General features: G+C 35.9%; 1 protein-coding gene across 9 annotated transcripts in view; it reads left to right on the top strand.

The window, feature by feature from the left end:
* The window catches only part of IL13RA2 (interleukin 13 receptor subunit alpha 2), a 65,976-nt gene that overhangs the window by 39,999 nt on the left and 9,276 nt on the right, over positions 1-16,701 (top strand). For 3 of the 9 annotated variants that reach the window (XM_036917249.2, XM_036917251.2, XM_036917250.2), the window contains 8 exons: positions 2,647-2,774; positions 4,863-4,989; positions 6,679-6,830; positions 7,851-8,004; positions 8,497-8,617; positions 11,094-11,278; positions 12,686-12,831; positions 13,843-13,987. In XM_036917249.2, the coding sequence (XP_036773144.2) occupies positions 4,896-4,989; positions 6,679-6,830; positions 7,851-8,004; positions 8,497-8,617; positions 11,094-11,278; positions 12,686-12,831; positions 13,843-13,987 (997 nt within the window). In that variant the 5' untranslated portion in view covers positions 2,647-2,774; positions 4,863-4,895. Of the gene's footprint in view, positions 1-2,646; positions 2,775-3,641; positions 3,779-3,825; positions 3,885-4,862; positions 4,990-6,678; positions 6,831-7,850; positions 8,005-8,496; positions 8,618-11,093; positions 11,279-12,685; positions 12,832-13,842; positions 13,988-16,701 lie in introns of those variants that run through there. The other 6 variants (XM_036917256.2, XM_036917255.2, XM_057495806.1 and 3 more) reach the window with 5 other exon arrangements.

Below are 16,701 nucleotides of genomic sequence, written 5' to 3'. Positions count from 1 at the left end.
CTATCTATCTATGTATTTTTTTTTCTAAATTCCCTGGCAAAGTTTGTGCTAGAGCCCAGATTTCCTAATCAATATCTCCTTGTGTAAGACCATGATACATTTATCATTTCTCCCGTAGACAACACTCAAGCCTTTGCAGTAATCCTACTGTTCCATCTTTCTCTTCTCAAGCTCTGCTTCTTCTCTTTTTTGCCATTTTCTTTTTCTCCAAGTGCTATTCTAATTGCTTTGGTTGATATTTGTAGGTATTTTAAATAATGTGAATGGAATGTATCAAATTTTATAGCACTGATTTTTTTTAACAATGGCAACAGAAATGACATGGCCATACTTCTTTTAGGTGGTTGTGTTTTTTTAAGAAGCCACTTTAGTGACATTGAAAAACTCCATTCAGCAGTTTCCAGTAAAAAATTGTTTGTCTCTGCAACCTGGTCACTGCCTTTATGAACAAAAGAAGAACTTGTGGTCATTTCAGATACTTTGGACAAATTTTTTTTCTTTGTCAAGGTAGAGAAGGAACTTTTCTACAAAGCCATATTATTATATAAGTGACTACGTTCTTGGCCTTTGCAACATTTTTCTGTCCCTTAACTTCGTTTTTACCTTTCCTTTCAGTACAGGCTGTACCAGCTATAGGATCTTTTGCAAGTCAAAACACTTCTCTAAGCCCCAGTTTTACCTATTGTAAATATGTAATACCAACCTTATACACCTGCAGATTTGTTAAAATAATTCAATAAATTATTTGTAAACTATAAAAAGCTAAACAAATTGAAGGAATTATTGTTATTAAGACAAAGATCAGTAAAGGATCAACAAGGGTGGTGGAAGTTGGAGGTTAATAGTAAGAGCTTAGTTATCAACTGCAGATAGGTCGATTTTGCTGAGTTAGTAGGAGCAGATGTGTAGGTTGAGAGAAGTTATTTTCAGGGTTTTTCTTAGTAACAAGGTGCTCTGAAGCAAACCCCTCTTAAATTGATAGAGCAATTTCCTATTCTCATAACACTTTCACATACATTATCTCATTTAATTTTCAAAAAAAAAATCTGCCAGGCTGATGTCATTACCTTCATTTTATAGATGGAAATTCAATTATACTTTAACTCAAGAACATAAGTAGTTCAGGCAGGGCTGTAATCCAGGTTGGTATTTATCCCATTATGCCTTTTTTTTTATGTGATCCTTTGGGAACTAGATTTATTTTTTGCTCAGCATAATGTCCTTGAGGTCCATACAAATTGTTGTGTGTATGAAAAGTCCATTCCTCCTTATTGTTGAGTAGTATTCCATGGTATGGAGTGCCATAGTTTCTTTCCCACTGTGCCTTTTTATTATACAAGTTCCTCAGCTATACATGTTAGTTAATCCAAAGAATAATTAGTCCTGTCAGCTTTTACTGTACCTTGCTGTGATTCTAAATTTGCTTTAAGTGGCTTTTCGCCCAACCCATAACCTCTCCTATCTTGTGATTTGTAGAATCAATACCTGGCCTGCTGGCTGTTTCAGGAACACCTGTCTATTTTTTTCAGTGTGCTTGATTATCAGACAGGAAGGGAAGTATTAGAGATTCTAATTAATGCCTCTAAAGTGGAGAGGAGAAAAAAGAGGGCCTGTGATAATTGCCTATGATAATTCATTTCTTGAGAAATTGTGTTATTGGTAAGTACCTGGAATTTCTCCAATTATGCAAGGATTATCCCAGCCAACTCTTAGAACAAGGGGATTATGTAGCTTGTCTTTAAGGAGGTGGGGAAGTGGGTCTGAAAACAGGAAATAGCTTTAGGCTTGCTGTTGCAGAGATCCTCGGTGGGAAACTGTCTGAGCAATAGTGTTGTGTGAAACTGAGTAGTTAGAAACAGGAAGCTGCTCTCCACATTAATCTTAGGCATGGAAAATGCCTAATGTAGTTTTCATCAAGGGCTCTGGTACTAGATGTCTGGATTAAAATCCAAGATTCACCATTTATGGTCTGTGTGACTTGTGGGAAGTTATTTAATTTCTCATATGTCTCAGATTCTGTCTTTAAAATGGTAATAAAAATAGTTTGTATGTCCAAAGCAGACTCTGGGTATTATATGAAATAATGTATGTAGAATGCTTAGCATAGCATAGTGCCTGGGATGCTGTGAATGCTGAATAAATAGTAGGAAGTATTGTTTCTATTATGGATATGACTTATCACTTATACCTTATATGTTAGACAAGATTTAGCTGGAATGGTATTTGGCAGAAAAAATAAGTGCTCAGTGAAAGGTTACTGAATTATTACTCTGCCAAAAATGTCATGATAATAAAACTCTGTGGTGGGGCCGATGGTTTGGGTGATGACAATAGGTTGAGAAAGGTTCATGGGGAGGCTTCCAGTAAGATAGCTGCAGGATGGACACCTTATAAGAAGATGATATATTTCCTAGTCAGTGGAAAGGGCTCAAGAGAGCTGGCTTTCAGTCCTAGCTCTGCCACCAATAAGTTGTATGAGCCTGGACAATTCACCTTCCTTTCTGGGTATTTCCTCATTTTAAAAAATACAGAGTTAAGACCAGATGAGCGGTTAACTGTGGGCTGGGGATGGGGATATCAGTATACCAAAAACTTTTCAAATTGTGTATGTCTGCATTTCCTCCCCCATCTTCCCTCTGTCTGCAGGTCCCTGGCCCTTCATGTGAAAACCCCTGTCCTTCCTGGTAATCATATAGTAGATAAGCACCTCATTGCACTAGTGACAATCCTGTAACCTAGAAGCCAAGTAAAGAGTGGTCTTCGTGTTTATTTGGGTAAGAAAGTCTAGGTGGGACCCTAGGTGTAATTCAGGAACTCCTTTTGTGGGTTTATAGGTAAGTGACTCAGAAAGGCAGCTATCCCATTTCCTACCTTTGCTTAAATGTGTTGGGTTGATCCAGGAAATGTTTGGTACTGAGTCAAATTTCAGTAGCCTATAAATAGAACAGAAGCAAGTGATTTTTAACTGTTTACTTAGAATTTATGCTGTACATGACATGGGGCTATGAAAAATTTAAGGACAGATTGATAGGGGAGAGAGAACTTTAAGATCACTCTGAGAGCATTTTAAGGGAAGCCTGCTTGTCTTAGACCTTATAGGTAACATGAAAGGATTTCTCTTTGTGAGACCTATTGCCTTGGATCCAGAAGTAACCAGTATGTTCATCTCAACCTATGAGAGCAGCTCTGTGGAAGGTCTGTGGCCTTCTGCTATAACCAAACCTACCTACTATTTACAGATGCTTTAGAGGGCAGCAGTTGGCTGGTGAGCAGGGTGGGAGAAATTGAGGACAGAGCTTTATTGGACCTCAGTAAGGGAAATGGTATCCTCTTATGATTTTATGAGACATAGAAAAAATAGCATGGTGCTGATTCAGCCTGGCTAGCTAATTGAAGGAAGACTTAAATGCTGGCGTCCCAGAGGAAGAACTTTCATAATCCTGAGTCAAACGTGCAGGACTCAGCATACTAGGGTAGAAGTGAACTGGACTGGGAATCATCTCTCTGTCTTAATTCCAACTCTGTTACTAACTCGCTGTGTAATCTTGGGCAAGTATGAGTTTTACTTCCCAATATATAAAGGAGAATGGGTTAGCATTGTCTTCAATATACCTGCTAGCTCTAACAGTTTAGTCCTAAGATTCTATTATGTAATAATTGAAGCCTACCAACATTAGAACATTGCAGATGGACCAGGTAGGATGAAGAGGGTGGGGAAAGAGAATCTCTCCTGCTTAATTTATGTAAGAGAAAAGAAAGGTAGTCCATGAATGTTGGGGTAAGTGGCCTTTAATCCTTAACTTTCTGTGAAATTGTTGGTTTCAGGAATAAAGACTCAAAGAGAAGTATAGAACTGGGAGCAGTGATTTTTCTTTGGAAGGAGAGTAAGTAATTTTTGATTGAGTAGGTAGGGGAGACATGACTTTTAAGTTTTGATCATAAAACTAGTATTCTTCAAGAATACAAAGATGATTAAATTGTATTCTGTGGCAGTGAAGCACTCTTTTAAAAAAGGGTGATAAGTTCAAATTTGCCCTTTAGAAAGGTCATTCTTGCTGTCTGTGGTGTGGACAATGGTGTGGAGGCAGTAAAGACTAGATAAAGAGATTCCTGGTAAGATCCTCAATTTAGGAAATGGTAGTGATAAGGGAGAGATTGGATCAGAGAGGGAGGAGTTCAGGAAGACTCCCAGATTTCTAGTTTGGGCAGCTGGGAAGAAGATGGTACCATTTACTGATACAGGAAACACAGGGAAGAATGGAACAGATATGAGAGTAGAAGATGATACTTAATATTTATAAAAAACAGGAAAGTTCTGTTTTATCTGAGGCTTTGGTCTAGGTTCTGAGCTTTCTCATTAGTCAGATAGCTTTAAAATACTTTTTCTCTCAAAAAAGAGGATATGTATTAGCATATTTTCTTGGTTGCTGGGGAAGAGGATTGCTATGGACACTAATGATATAACTCCCCCTGTGAACCGACAGAACACATTGGTGGGTCTGGCCTAGTCTTCAGGCTGAAAGCTATTTGAAGTTATCCCATACTGGTCCTAGCATGTGATATGTGGAAAAGTATGGGGGTGGGGGTGGGAGAGTTGGGGGGTGTGCCAGGAAGTGAAAGGATACAGATTTTATGTTTGTTTTGCTTTTATTTTACTCTTATAAGAGGGATGAGACTAGAATCCTCCCTTTCTAATTATATTGGTTCCAAACTTGATTTTTCTGTTTCCATGGTTCAAAGGGGCAGTTTTCCTAATTACAGGTAAAAAGCATGCAGAGAGTTCCAAAATGTATTTTGTCACATTTAGTCATTTGGTTACTTCGAGTAAGATGAAGTTAAAATGTTATATTTTTCCTTCTTAGAGTGGAAATTTCAGGGTATTAAATCTTGGAGAAATGGCTTTCAATCATTTGGATACCAGATGCCTATATATTCTTCTTCTTTGCACAGCATTTGGCTCTACTTTGTCTTCAAATGCTGAGATAAAAGGTAAACCTACAATGGAGTAGTTTTAAAATTAGGGATATTAACTGTCTTTTTAACCTACCCTGTGAAAGTGCAAAACATGTGCATGGATTGTTAGAGAAATATTTTCAGGAAGTTCATGTCCAAAAGATTTGTCAGCCTCATGTGTAAAGGTAATTGATGTTAACAAATATTTTGTGGAATAAAACTAAAATACTTTCCATATCTTTTTGTATAGTCTTTTCTAGCAGATAGGTTAATTCTCTGAAACCTCATTGCCTGCTACCCAACTGACTAGAAACTTAATTACTATCCTTAACCTTTGAGGCAATTAGATAAATAAGAAAAAATATGCAGAGATTTAAGTAAAAATAATTACAGAATTATCTAATCATGTCTAATGAACTTTTCTTATTACACAAAGTATTTAGAACAATGCAGTTGACAAAGATTTCTAACCATAAGAGTCCAACAAAGGATTATTTCATCCTCAATAGAGACCTTCTTTATTGGTACATAGGAGTCCCATGTCAAATCATAATTTGTGCCATGACTTCTTACTGTGGATTCTTTTTCTCACTTCATTGATATTATGAAATGGCATATTAAAATATGAACAACAGAAGAAATGAGAGGAAATTATGAGTAGAAAGGCAACATGAGGATAACTATACTACGGCTAGATTTGCTAGTAAAAGTTTATAGTATTGTTTTTGTTGCTTTTTAAAATCACCAGATGGGGGAGCCATTGCCTCCCACTGCCCCTCTCCCAAAATAAAACAGGCAATTTCCTGATGCCACTCTACTCAGCTACTTGCCAGTTTTTCTTGTGTCCTTTGAGAGAGAGTAGCTCTGGTTTACCATATTCTAGGGATAGCTCTGAACTTTAGTTAACTAGAAAATTTGATTAACCAGATTGAAGTGGCAAGATCTATCTGTTCTCTTAATTATTAAAGCACTTAGCCATAGTAGTCATATTTTATATTTTCTGGCCATTTTTTGTATGTTCCATGATGTTACATGTGTGCAGTAAACACTGAATTAATACTGATTGGTTCTTGCTATTAGAGAAATTTATGTAATAAAGTGTTTCCATCCTAGACCAAATTCTGGTCTGTATGACCAAAGAGATAACTCCATGTTGAATTTCTTGTTTCTATGAAAACTTAGTACCTTGCTAGACAAAGTCACATTTTGCATATGTGATTTCTTAAAGAGGGGATAACTATATAGCAATAATCTAGATTTTCTAACAGTTTTATTGAGATATAATTTACATAACATAAAACTCACATAGTGAGTTTTTAGTATATTTGCAAAGTTGTATTAACAGCACTACAAATTCCAGAATATTTATATCACTTCCAGAAGAAACCCCATATCCATTCAGCAGTCACATCTCATTCTCCCCTCCCTCTAGCCCCTGGCAACCACTAATTGGCTTTCTGTCTCCATGGATTTGCCTATTCTGGATATTTCATGTAAATGGAATCATATAATATGTGGTCTTTTGTGACTGGCTTCTTTTCAATTAATGTTTTAAAGGTTTGTCCATGTTGTAGCATATGTCAGTACTTCTTTCTTATGGTTGACTAATATTCACAGTTACTTACCCATTTATCAGTTGATGACATATGGAAGTAATCTAGATTTGGCAATCTTTGTCATAAAATACAGGAAAAGAGTAAAAATATTTTATTGATTTTATTTCAGTTAATCCTCCTCAGGAATTTGAGATAGTGGATCCTGGATATTTAGGTTATCTCTGTTTGCAATGGCAACCTCCACTGTCTCTGGATAATTTTAAGGAATGCACAGTAGAATATGTATTAAAATATCGAAACATTGGTAATGAAAACTGGAAGGTAAGTAGAGCATGCACTTGCACTAGCAGAGTGATTATTGGGAATTTTCTTGTGATTCATGTTGTCAGTATCCACTCTAATTTCCATATCTCAAGAGCTATTATTAAGGTACAACAGGCTGCCATGCCTGCTGCTATTTCCTGTGCTTCCTGCCACATCTGTTTTCATCCTACCCAGTATTAAGACTGTCATTGGAAGTACAAGAAAAAAAATACTTGGTACCATGGAATATGGACTTGAAGAGTACTTAAACATTTTACCATATTTTCCAGTTCCTTATAAACCTGCATATGCTAGATTATGAGCTTTATCTCTGTAGGAATCAAGCCTTATTTATCCTTGTACTCTCCCCACAGCATAGTTCTTTGCATATATTTTAGTAAGCACTCAAGGTTTATTGAATTATTAATTACTTACATAGTCAACAAGCATGTTCAAAGATTTCTGTTGTACAAGGCATTCTGTTACGTTCCTAATTCAGTTAGGTTGTTTCAAGGGACAATTCAGACCAATGATTTATTGGGCAACTTTTTGTGCCAGGCACTCTGTAGGTATCAAGAATACAAGGATAAATGATATATGATTGTAGTCGTCCAGGAGCTCACAATTTTTCTGGCTTACTCCACTTACTTCCAAGATTTTCCTTTATATGATTCCTGTAGAGTTCCTCTGATATTTGAAAGATGATAAGTCATTTCTTATTTAATATACATATGGTATGTGAAAATAATCTCAATTTCAAGTTGGTTATAGCTCAAATTCCTGCTATAGCCTTTTTTTTCTCTTCTAGAATTTTTTGGGTTTTTTTGAATGAGATGTTAATATTAAAATGATATCATCAAATGATAAACAGCTGTGAGCTATGCCAGAAATTTATGTTACATTGTATGAGATAATCATCAGTAATTTCTTAGATATTGGGAACTCTCTGGGATATTAATGACTTCTTAGACTTTTTAATGTGGTGTATGATGTCATCAATTTCTAAGCTTTACTTTGTCTCATCTTTTTATCAAACAGACCATCATTACTAGGAATCTACATTACAAAGATGGGTTTGACCTTAACAAAGGCATTGAAGCAAAGATACACACACTTTTGCCAGTGCAGTGCACAAACGGATCAGAAGTTCAAAGTGTATGGTCAGAAGCTACTTACTGGATATCACCACAAGGTTAAAACAAAGCTGTCTTTATATTAATACTGTCAGAACAACCCATGTAGGGAACAACTCCCTTAATTCTTCTACACCACATTGTATGTACAAGTGAGAGTGTGGCACAAAATAGAATCCTTAGAAGTGGGTGACTAGCTTTTTTTAATTCTCAAATCAGAAAAACACATTTGGCAAAATATGCATTTTATTAGATTAATAAAGTTCCCAACTTTTGCATCATATTAGTAAATATGCATTTATTTGCTTAACTGCTCAGAGCAGCTACTGCATATGCTTACACTAGCATCAGTAATGAACCCTCAAAGGTTTTTGATTTTGCATGTTCCACTTAACAGTGATTTCCAACAGCTTCCTTTTGAAATAGTCCTGATTATGTTGATTGCTAAGTGAAATGGAGAGGTCAAAAGAAATGAAATAAAATTACGTAAGGATTTCACAAATGATTCATCACCATGCCTCTCAAGTATTCACAGGTCATTCATTTCTTAGGAAATCTGGAAACTAAAATTCAGGATATGGATTGTGTATATTACAACTGGCAATATTTATTCTGTTCTTGGAAACCTGGCATGGGTGTTCATTTTGATACCAATTACAACTTGTTTTACTGGTAAGTATTTTTATAATAAGAATTCTGTAGTAGGAAAATATTTATCAAAATTAATCCACAGCATGAGTAACTGTATTTTCACAAAATTAAATTCATTATATTTTTCAGAGTTGTAATCATGATAAAGGTTGTCTACTATTATTTGGGGTTTTCAATGGTAGCAAGTAGGTTCAGGCTGTAGCTACTGGAAGACACTGGGTGAAAAAAAGGAATGCAATCATTGTTTCTATACTGAATTAAATTTTGTATCCTTTAGATAGATGGAGTTATAACCTAAAATTTTTTGGCATATTTTATATTCTTGCTTTTTGAAAAAGCAGGTACCTATTAAAACTGGTCCTTTTTATGACTTCCTTACCTGTTAAGTGTCACTGACGTTTTTAAACTTAGAGCCATCTTCAATCTTCTATCTCCATTTATAATTGTTTCATGGTAATATTGATTACCATGTTCTAACACCCCTTTTGCAAGGTTGCACATCTGTTCTTTATTTCCCATATTTATTGTAAGAACTCTACTTCAGGCTCACCTCATTGCCACTCTTGCCCAAAAACCTCCCGTAGCTACTCATTGCCTCTGAGATAAAATCTAGGCTGGCATTCAAGCCTCTGCCTCACTGTATCACTGCTTTTCCAACACTGTTTTCTACTATCACCAGCGTGAATATTCCACTCCATTTAGATCCATCTCTACATTTCTTTCTCACCCATGTTATAATTTTTTATGCCTGTGTGTGCACTGCTGTCTGGAATGCCCCATCTCTCTCACCAACTCTTATCCATCTTTCAAGGCCCATCTGGTATTCAGTTTCATGAATCCTTTACTAATCACATCAGCTTTTCTTTCAGTTTTTCTCTTAACTATTACTTAAAATAGCTCTTAATTACTTATTGTCCAGATGGCATTTAAATTTTTGTCATACATATATGCTTTGACTCCCTCATAAACTTTTAAACATTGGTGTGTATGAACTATTTCTTGTATTTCCCTTTGACTATCTGTTCTGTGCTATGCCCATAATAGATTGTCACTAAATATTCATTAAATGAATGAAACGAATGATAATGGCATTGGTAAATTGATAAGTACCAGAATTTATGCATTTGTTAAAAAACAGAAAAAACAAGACAGGACAAAGTGTTACTCTTCATGAGTTTCAGGCCCAAATTATCATGGTGTTTTTCTTTAGGAAATCGTAATATGTAAGTGATAAGGTATAAACTATGAACAATCTTAAGAACTGGGTTCTGATCCCTGCTCTGGCATCATTTAACATGGTAGTCTTGAGCAAGCAGTTTCCCTTTTGGGGAGTCTCAGTTTCTTCATGTGGAAGTGGATGGACCATTTTCTAAGGTCTAGCTTACTTGTTCATTAATTCAGCAAATATTAAGCAATTGTTAAATGCTAGGCAGTGTTCTAGATAAAAAGAATGAAAGTGTGAATAAGACAAAGTCCCTGCCTTCTTATACATTGTAGTTCATGTTTGACATAACTTTACCCGCATCTTAGTAAAGTAGTGAGGGTGAATATTAACATTTTAGAGACTGGAAAATATGGGTAGCATGAGGTTTCTCAGTGGCACAAAGTAAATCTTTGTAAAAGTCAAGTCTAGAACTCAAGTCTCCCAAATTTGAGTAAGGTGAACTAACCAATAGACTACAATTTTACAAACTCTGCCCAAAGTAAATACTTAGCATAGAGTGAATTCAGTCCAGTCCAGATATTTATACCAGCACTTTATCAGCTGTGAGACTGACCTCATTTCAAAAGGGATTTTGGATGCTTTACAGAGAATGTCACATTTTGTATTTGCAAGCTATTGTTTAGGAAAATAAACCAGGCATTTTGTTGCTTGGAAATAGGGAGGGAAATCCCCCCTAATTCCCATTAGTTTTATTACTGGAAAGAGGTTAACTTTCAATGATATGGCAACATTTCTTGTCTAAGAGAATGGGAAATTAGATATTTATTTGCCAAACAGCTTCTCTTTTTCTTTTTGGCCCCATTGGCTTTTCTGAGGTTTATCTCTTAGTGTGTATTTTATCCCCAGAGTTTCATTCATTTTATTAAACACTAGCAGTATTTTATAAGTCTGCTTTCTTTTAATATAAGCTAATACAATATTAAAAAGGCAGTATCATCCAGGACTATCTATATTAACCCCAGATTTTCTTAATAGGAATCTTAGTCTTTGATTCACAAATCTACTAAGTACATTTGTAAGAAACCTTGCCTTATTTTGAGATTTTGTAAAGACTCCCACCAAATCGTAAGCTCATGAAATCATGGACTATGTTTGCTTTCCTTACTGTTGTATCCCTAGCACTTAGAGGATCTGGCACATAGTGCTCAATAAATATTGCATGTTCTTAAATGATTTTTTTTATTCACGGTATTTTAAATTAATTGAAAATTGAGCACCATGATACTAGAAGATAACTGGTAGACACAATTCTTACAACACTTCTTTTTACAGGTATGAGGGCTTGGAACATGCATTACAGTGTGCTGATTACGTCATGGTTAATGGAAAAAATACTGGCTGTAGGTTTCCCTATTTGAAGTCATCAGACTATAAAGATTTCTACATCTGTGTTAATGGATCATCAGAATCGCAGTCTATCAGATCCAGCTATTTCATTTTTCAGCTTCAAAATATAGGTGAAGTAAACAACTTCAATAGTTTAGGCCATTTACAACCACATGGAAGAGAAGAGATACAGATACACATAGATACCTGTGGGAAGGCAAAACCAGAAAAGGGAGGGCCAACAGGGCAGAGCATATGAGGAAGTGTTTATTAAATATAAAAGCATGGAAGGTGAGGAATTGAATGAAGGGAAAAACATCATTTTCATTTAGAACTTATAATTTATTTCCCAGCTTCAAAGAGTTAGTCTGCTATATAGTATTTTTGTCTAGTGTTATTGATAAGGTATGGAATCACTTATTCCCAGGCCTCAATAAGCACATGGTTCGCTATTTTCTCAGTCTGTGTTAGTTCTAACAATTACAAGAATGATGGGTTCTAGAGTCAACCATATCTGTGTCTGAATCTTGGGATTTACCACTTTCTAGCTGTATGATTTTGGCCAAGTTACTTTTAGCATGTTTCAATTACTTTATCAGTAAAATAAAGATAATAAGAGCACCATCTCACAGGTTTATTGTGAGACATGAATGAGTTTATGATATAACATCCCTGATTCCATGCCTGACACATCACAAGCTCTAAATAAGAGTTAGTTATTAATACAAAGAGTAGTTATGATTGTGGTAGTTGTTTCTAATGCTACAAAATCGAAAAATGACTAATGATTTGGATCTTCTAACTTCTCCCTTGGGTTTAAATATTTATCAACATTTGACTTATCAAAAAATTAGTATCCAAAATAACCAAGTTTCTTAAGTTAATCTTGGTTGGTGTGGCTCTGGGGGAAGGGAGTCCACCTCCTGGAACAAACTCCCCTATGAATTTGGTGAAACCAAGTAAGGCAAAGGGAAGGGTAGGTTGGGAGAAACCATTGTTATTGCTTACAGCTTGCTGGAATTTGCTAGCTAGGCCTGGCTCTGTCCCCTCTGGCCATGACATGCACCCTCCCCAAGTCCTTTCTCCCCAGTCCCTGCTAGCAAAACCTGCTCTGTGCTCCATTTCTCTAAAACCATGGCATGCTCTCTACTCCCCACCCTGCCCCTTCCTGGAGGAACTCCATGGGCAGGTCCTTGGTGACTGGCAGGTGCCAGACCAATTATGTACCAGGAACAAAGGGGAGGAGAGAACGGCGGTTTGCTCTTTACCCCTTGCCGCAGATCTGCCAAGACAGCTGGAGGCTGCAGTAGTAAACACCCATTATGTAAATGGACTAAGGCCAGGTTAGAAGATTCTGAAAACTATGCCATTTACCCCACAGTTGGCAAGCAACTTTGATTTTAATTTATATTATGAGAATAATAATTATAGAGTAATTATCCTGGAGGATTCTATTACCAGATGTCCCTAGCTTTTGGTAAAGGCTATTGCTAAACTCCAATAACTTCCTGTTGAAGTGCTTTTCTTTTGCTTTTCAGTTAAACCTTTGCCACCAAACTTCCTTAGTTTTACTGTGAAGAACTCAGAGGAAATTAACCTGAGATGGAGCATGCCTGAGGGACCCATTCCAGCAAACTGTTTGATTTATGAAATTGAGTTCACAGAAGATGATACTACCTGGGTGGTATGGACATTGCATTTATTTGGGAAAGCCATAAACATTACCTTTTAAATAAAATAGCAAACATGAAAACCAAAGTCAGTTGCTATCCACATGAGGAATAGAACCTGATCGTATCTTAGTTTAATTTCCATAAACCAGATAATCTAGCAGACGAAAGAAAGATTCTTGCAGTCTGAAAGCATAATCAATCATACTAATTTTAAAGCGGCATAGGACCTTAGAGATAACCAAGTCACTTCATATACAGATGAGAAAACTGGGAGTTGAATTGATTTGAATTGATTTACAATCACATAACACAGCTAGAATGAGAATCCAGGTCTTATTCCCAGTCCACTACGGTACATTGGTTCCCAAGAAAAGTTGCAACGAAAGAAAAGCTGTTATCTTGGATAAGAAACACTCTTCAGCTCTTTGAAATGCAAAATTGAAGTAATTGCTTCAGTAATTTATGTTTCCCTTTGAGATCGTCCAGCCTTATGTGTTCTCATATCTGAAGGGGTAGTTTCATGCCAAGCCCTGAGCACTGTTACACAGATCATGGGGCAGTTAACAAAAATAAGAATGAGAGAAAAAAAGCTCTGTGTGTATAAACTGTATTGTTTCCATAGAAGCAGTATTCACATGATAGCTCTGTCTTTTTGCTGATTTAGTGTGTGTAGCATTTTCCAGTTTATGGAATCTGGGAAATTTGACACTAATCCAAATACTGGGTATCATAAACAGCAAAGCTACCTAGGAATTTTGCCCTGTCACACATGCCATTTACTACAAGTGATCCATTATCACTATAGAAAAAAATGTTAAAATACAGATAAGGAATGGAAGAAAAATGAGAAAGAACCCACCATATAGAGAAATAATCACTGTTAGGATTTTGGTATGTATCTTTCTAGTCATTTGATATATTTTATGTAACAAAATCCACTATGAAAGTGGCAAACCAAGTGTGATCTGTCTAGCCTACAATTAGATCAAATAATGGCATCTTGTTTTTTCCTTGGCTTTCAGACTACCGCAGTTGAAAATGAGGTATACATCACAAGAACATCAAATGAAAGCCAGCAATTATGCTTTTTAGTAAGAAGCAAAGTGAATATTTATTGCGCAGATGATGGAATTTGGAGTGAGTGGAGTAATAAACAATGTTGGAAAGGTAGGAGATAAAAGAACAGTGACTAAATAACTGGAGCTACTTGCTAGCAAAATTACTTTTCTTTCAGTGTATTTTGTAATTGTGGAAATCAAAATGCTCTTGCATGTGGTCTACAGAGAAGATAAATTAGCAAGCACCTCCATCAAACATAGATTTATAGAAAATCTGATATTCAGTTTTAACTAGAAGCTAAACTAGTTGAACTAAGGGTCTTGTCATAGTTCTCTTATCAACATTCTTGTATTTTTAACTGATAGTAAAGAGAATATGCTAGTTCATTGTTGGGAGTGCCTATTTCAGTCAGTATTTTCCTATGCTTTCAATTCCCCAGAGAACAGAAATCTTAAAGTGAGGATAGGTCAGCATACACTTACTTTCAAGCATCTAGTACTGTAAGCAATAAATGTTTTTCCAATTAAAATGTCATTTTTAGTAAAATGCATATTCCATTCACTTCCAACACTGATTTAAAGTGACTTATAACAAGACATCTTTAAATTAAATAACAATATAAACTAAAAAGCCTTAAGAGGCAAAATATCAACTGTATTTCACTATATACTAACTTTATCAATCGAAATTGCTAATAATTGTTTGAAATGAAAGGAATTAACATTGCTTTCAAGTATATAGATATGGAAATACATATACAGATGTAGATACAGACAGATTCTGGCATTTCTATCAGTAATTCATCTTCTCTCATGTTGTTCCGTTGTAAGAGAATCCCTGCTCGACTATTACCACCCTACTAATATACTGGTGTCATTGTATCCTTTCATTCATCAAATATTTATTAAGCACCTCCACAGAATTTACATTTTTTTCCCAAGTTGAGTAGAGATAAGCAATAAACAAAGCAGCTAATAAACAAAAAATATACCATGTAATCACTAAGGGCTATGGAGAAAAAATAGGCAGAGAGTGGGAGAACTCAATTAACCAAGAGATAAGTGGAATCAGAAAGAACACTTACTGGTTCTAAATTTTTCAGTTTTGTCACTGCTATAAGAAATCTGGAGACTCTATGGAACTGACAGTAAGTAATATCCTGAATTATATCCTGTCATTAGTCAAAGCATAGTTTAAAGTGGATATGGTGAGTTTTTAACCACATCCTAAAAATATACATCCTTTAAAATATTTTCCATACAATCTTAAACATGATATTGATGACTACACTGAGGTTTCTTTTGCCCTGATGGGTACCTCTTAGTAGAATCTTACTTTCAGACTAGGAACAAAGAATTTCCTGAGATGCATGTAGCCTTAGTTCTTCAGGACGTTTATTATTGGATGTTTCAAGTCATAGAAAAATAGGACGATAATTTTTTTTGGAAATGAAAGTATGTCTTCTTCAGGATTGACTCTGTAGAGGGAAGCTAACTGGAACCTCTGGAAAAGAAGCCTGCTTTCCCACTTAATGTTGTATACCAAAAAACTTACATTATTAGTTGTTTCTCCAGATTATATTTTTGCAAATCTTAACTGAGCTGAGCATTTTAATTTGACAGGTAATTTTCTAGTAGAAAAGAAGATCCTACAAATTAGGACAAAGAAAAGGTGGGGTAGGGAGTAGATTTGAGTGTTCATATGGACCTAGGATTCAATATGCTCTATAGTAACTTCAAAACAAGTAGGAGGTACTAGTTCTGGAAGGACAAATTTTGTCTACTTTGTAAATTTGTCTAGTGTTTGCTCGTTTCTGGCTATGCAGAAGAACCATTAAGCCGTTACCTTTAAAGGAAAGAAAGAAACATCTCTTTAGTCTCTAGAATGTGAGACAACTTCAAAAACATGACCTTTAAAGGCTAGCTCCATTATTTACACAGTGACTTTTATTGAAGATCCAGCGTAGGGGAGTATCATTTTAGGTTCTTTGGCTGGTCTAATAATTACATTGACATAAGACATATTAATAGAAAAATTTAATTTCATATGTATGGGAACCCCACAGAAATATGAGACCCAAGGGCAAGTCGGGCAGGTAAGGTTTATATGCCATTCTGAGGTAAGGAATGGGATTGGGGTCAGAGGCTTCAAATGGAAGGAGGGTAATTCACAGAACAAAAAGAAAAGCAGATGTTTGGTAATTAGATGTTTGTCCTGCTATACAGATAGGTCATTCAGATAAAAGTTATGTCTGCTAATTAGCTCTCTGTCTATCTAAATTCTTTTAGGTAGTTAAGGGAAAGGTAAAGTTTTTCTTGAGTCTGCTGGGTCTTGATTGCCTTCAGCTCAAAATAATCTACTTGCCAAAGTGGCATATTTTGGGGTCATGTATTCTGGTCCTCTTCAGCCCCTTCTCCAGCCCCATCCCTAGAAGTTTCATAGTCCAGAAGCAGTTCAGGTACGGTTGTATCTCATTTTAGGAGGTTGGCTTCCAAATCTAGTGCATGCAATCAGGTATTTAATAAGAGGTATTTCTATAGAAACAAAAGTAAAACAAAGGTTAATTGTTGGAGCAGATTATAAATTGCTGTGTTCTGACAGTAGCCAGTTGAGAAGACTGACTGGTATGAAGCATCTTAACAAGGAATGAGGACAGGGACTAGCGGTCTGATAGATATTCCTGGTTTGCAGTTTAAAATTTGATATTTCATCTGGTGATCTTTTTGAGTGGCCCACACAGCACCAGGCACGTAGATTGTCTGTACATGAGCTGCTGTGATTTTTCTAAAGTTCGTATCAAGTCATGCACCTTCGGCTTGCAT

The sequence above is a fragment of the Manis pentadactyla genome, chromosome X, assembly GCF_030020395.1.
Source record: "Manis pentadactyla isolate mManPen7 chromosome X, mManPen7.hap1, whole genome shotgun sequence".
NCBI lineage: Eukaryota > Metazoa > Chordata > Mammalia > Pholidota > Manidae > Manis > Manis pentadactyla.
Note: the sequence above shows the minus strand (reverse complement) of the source record. Positions and strands in the feature narration are given on the sequence as shown.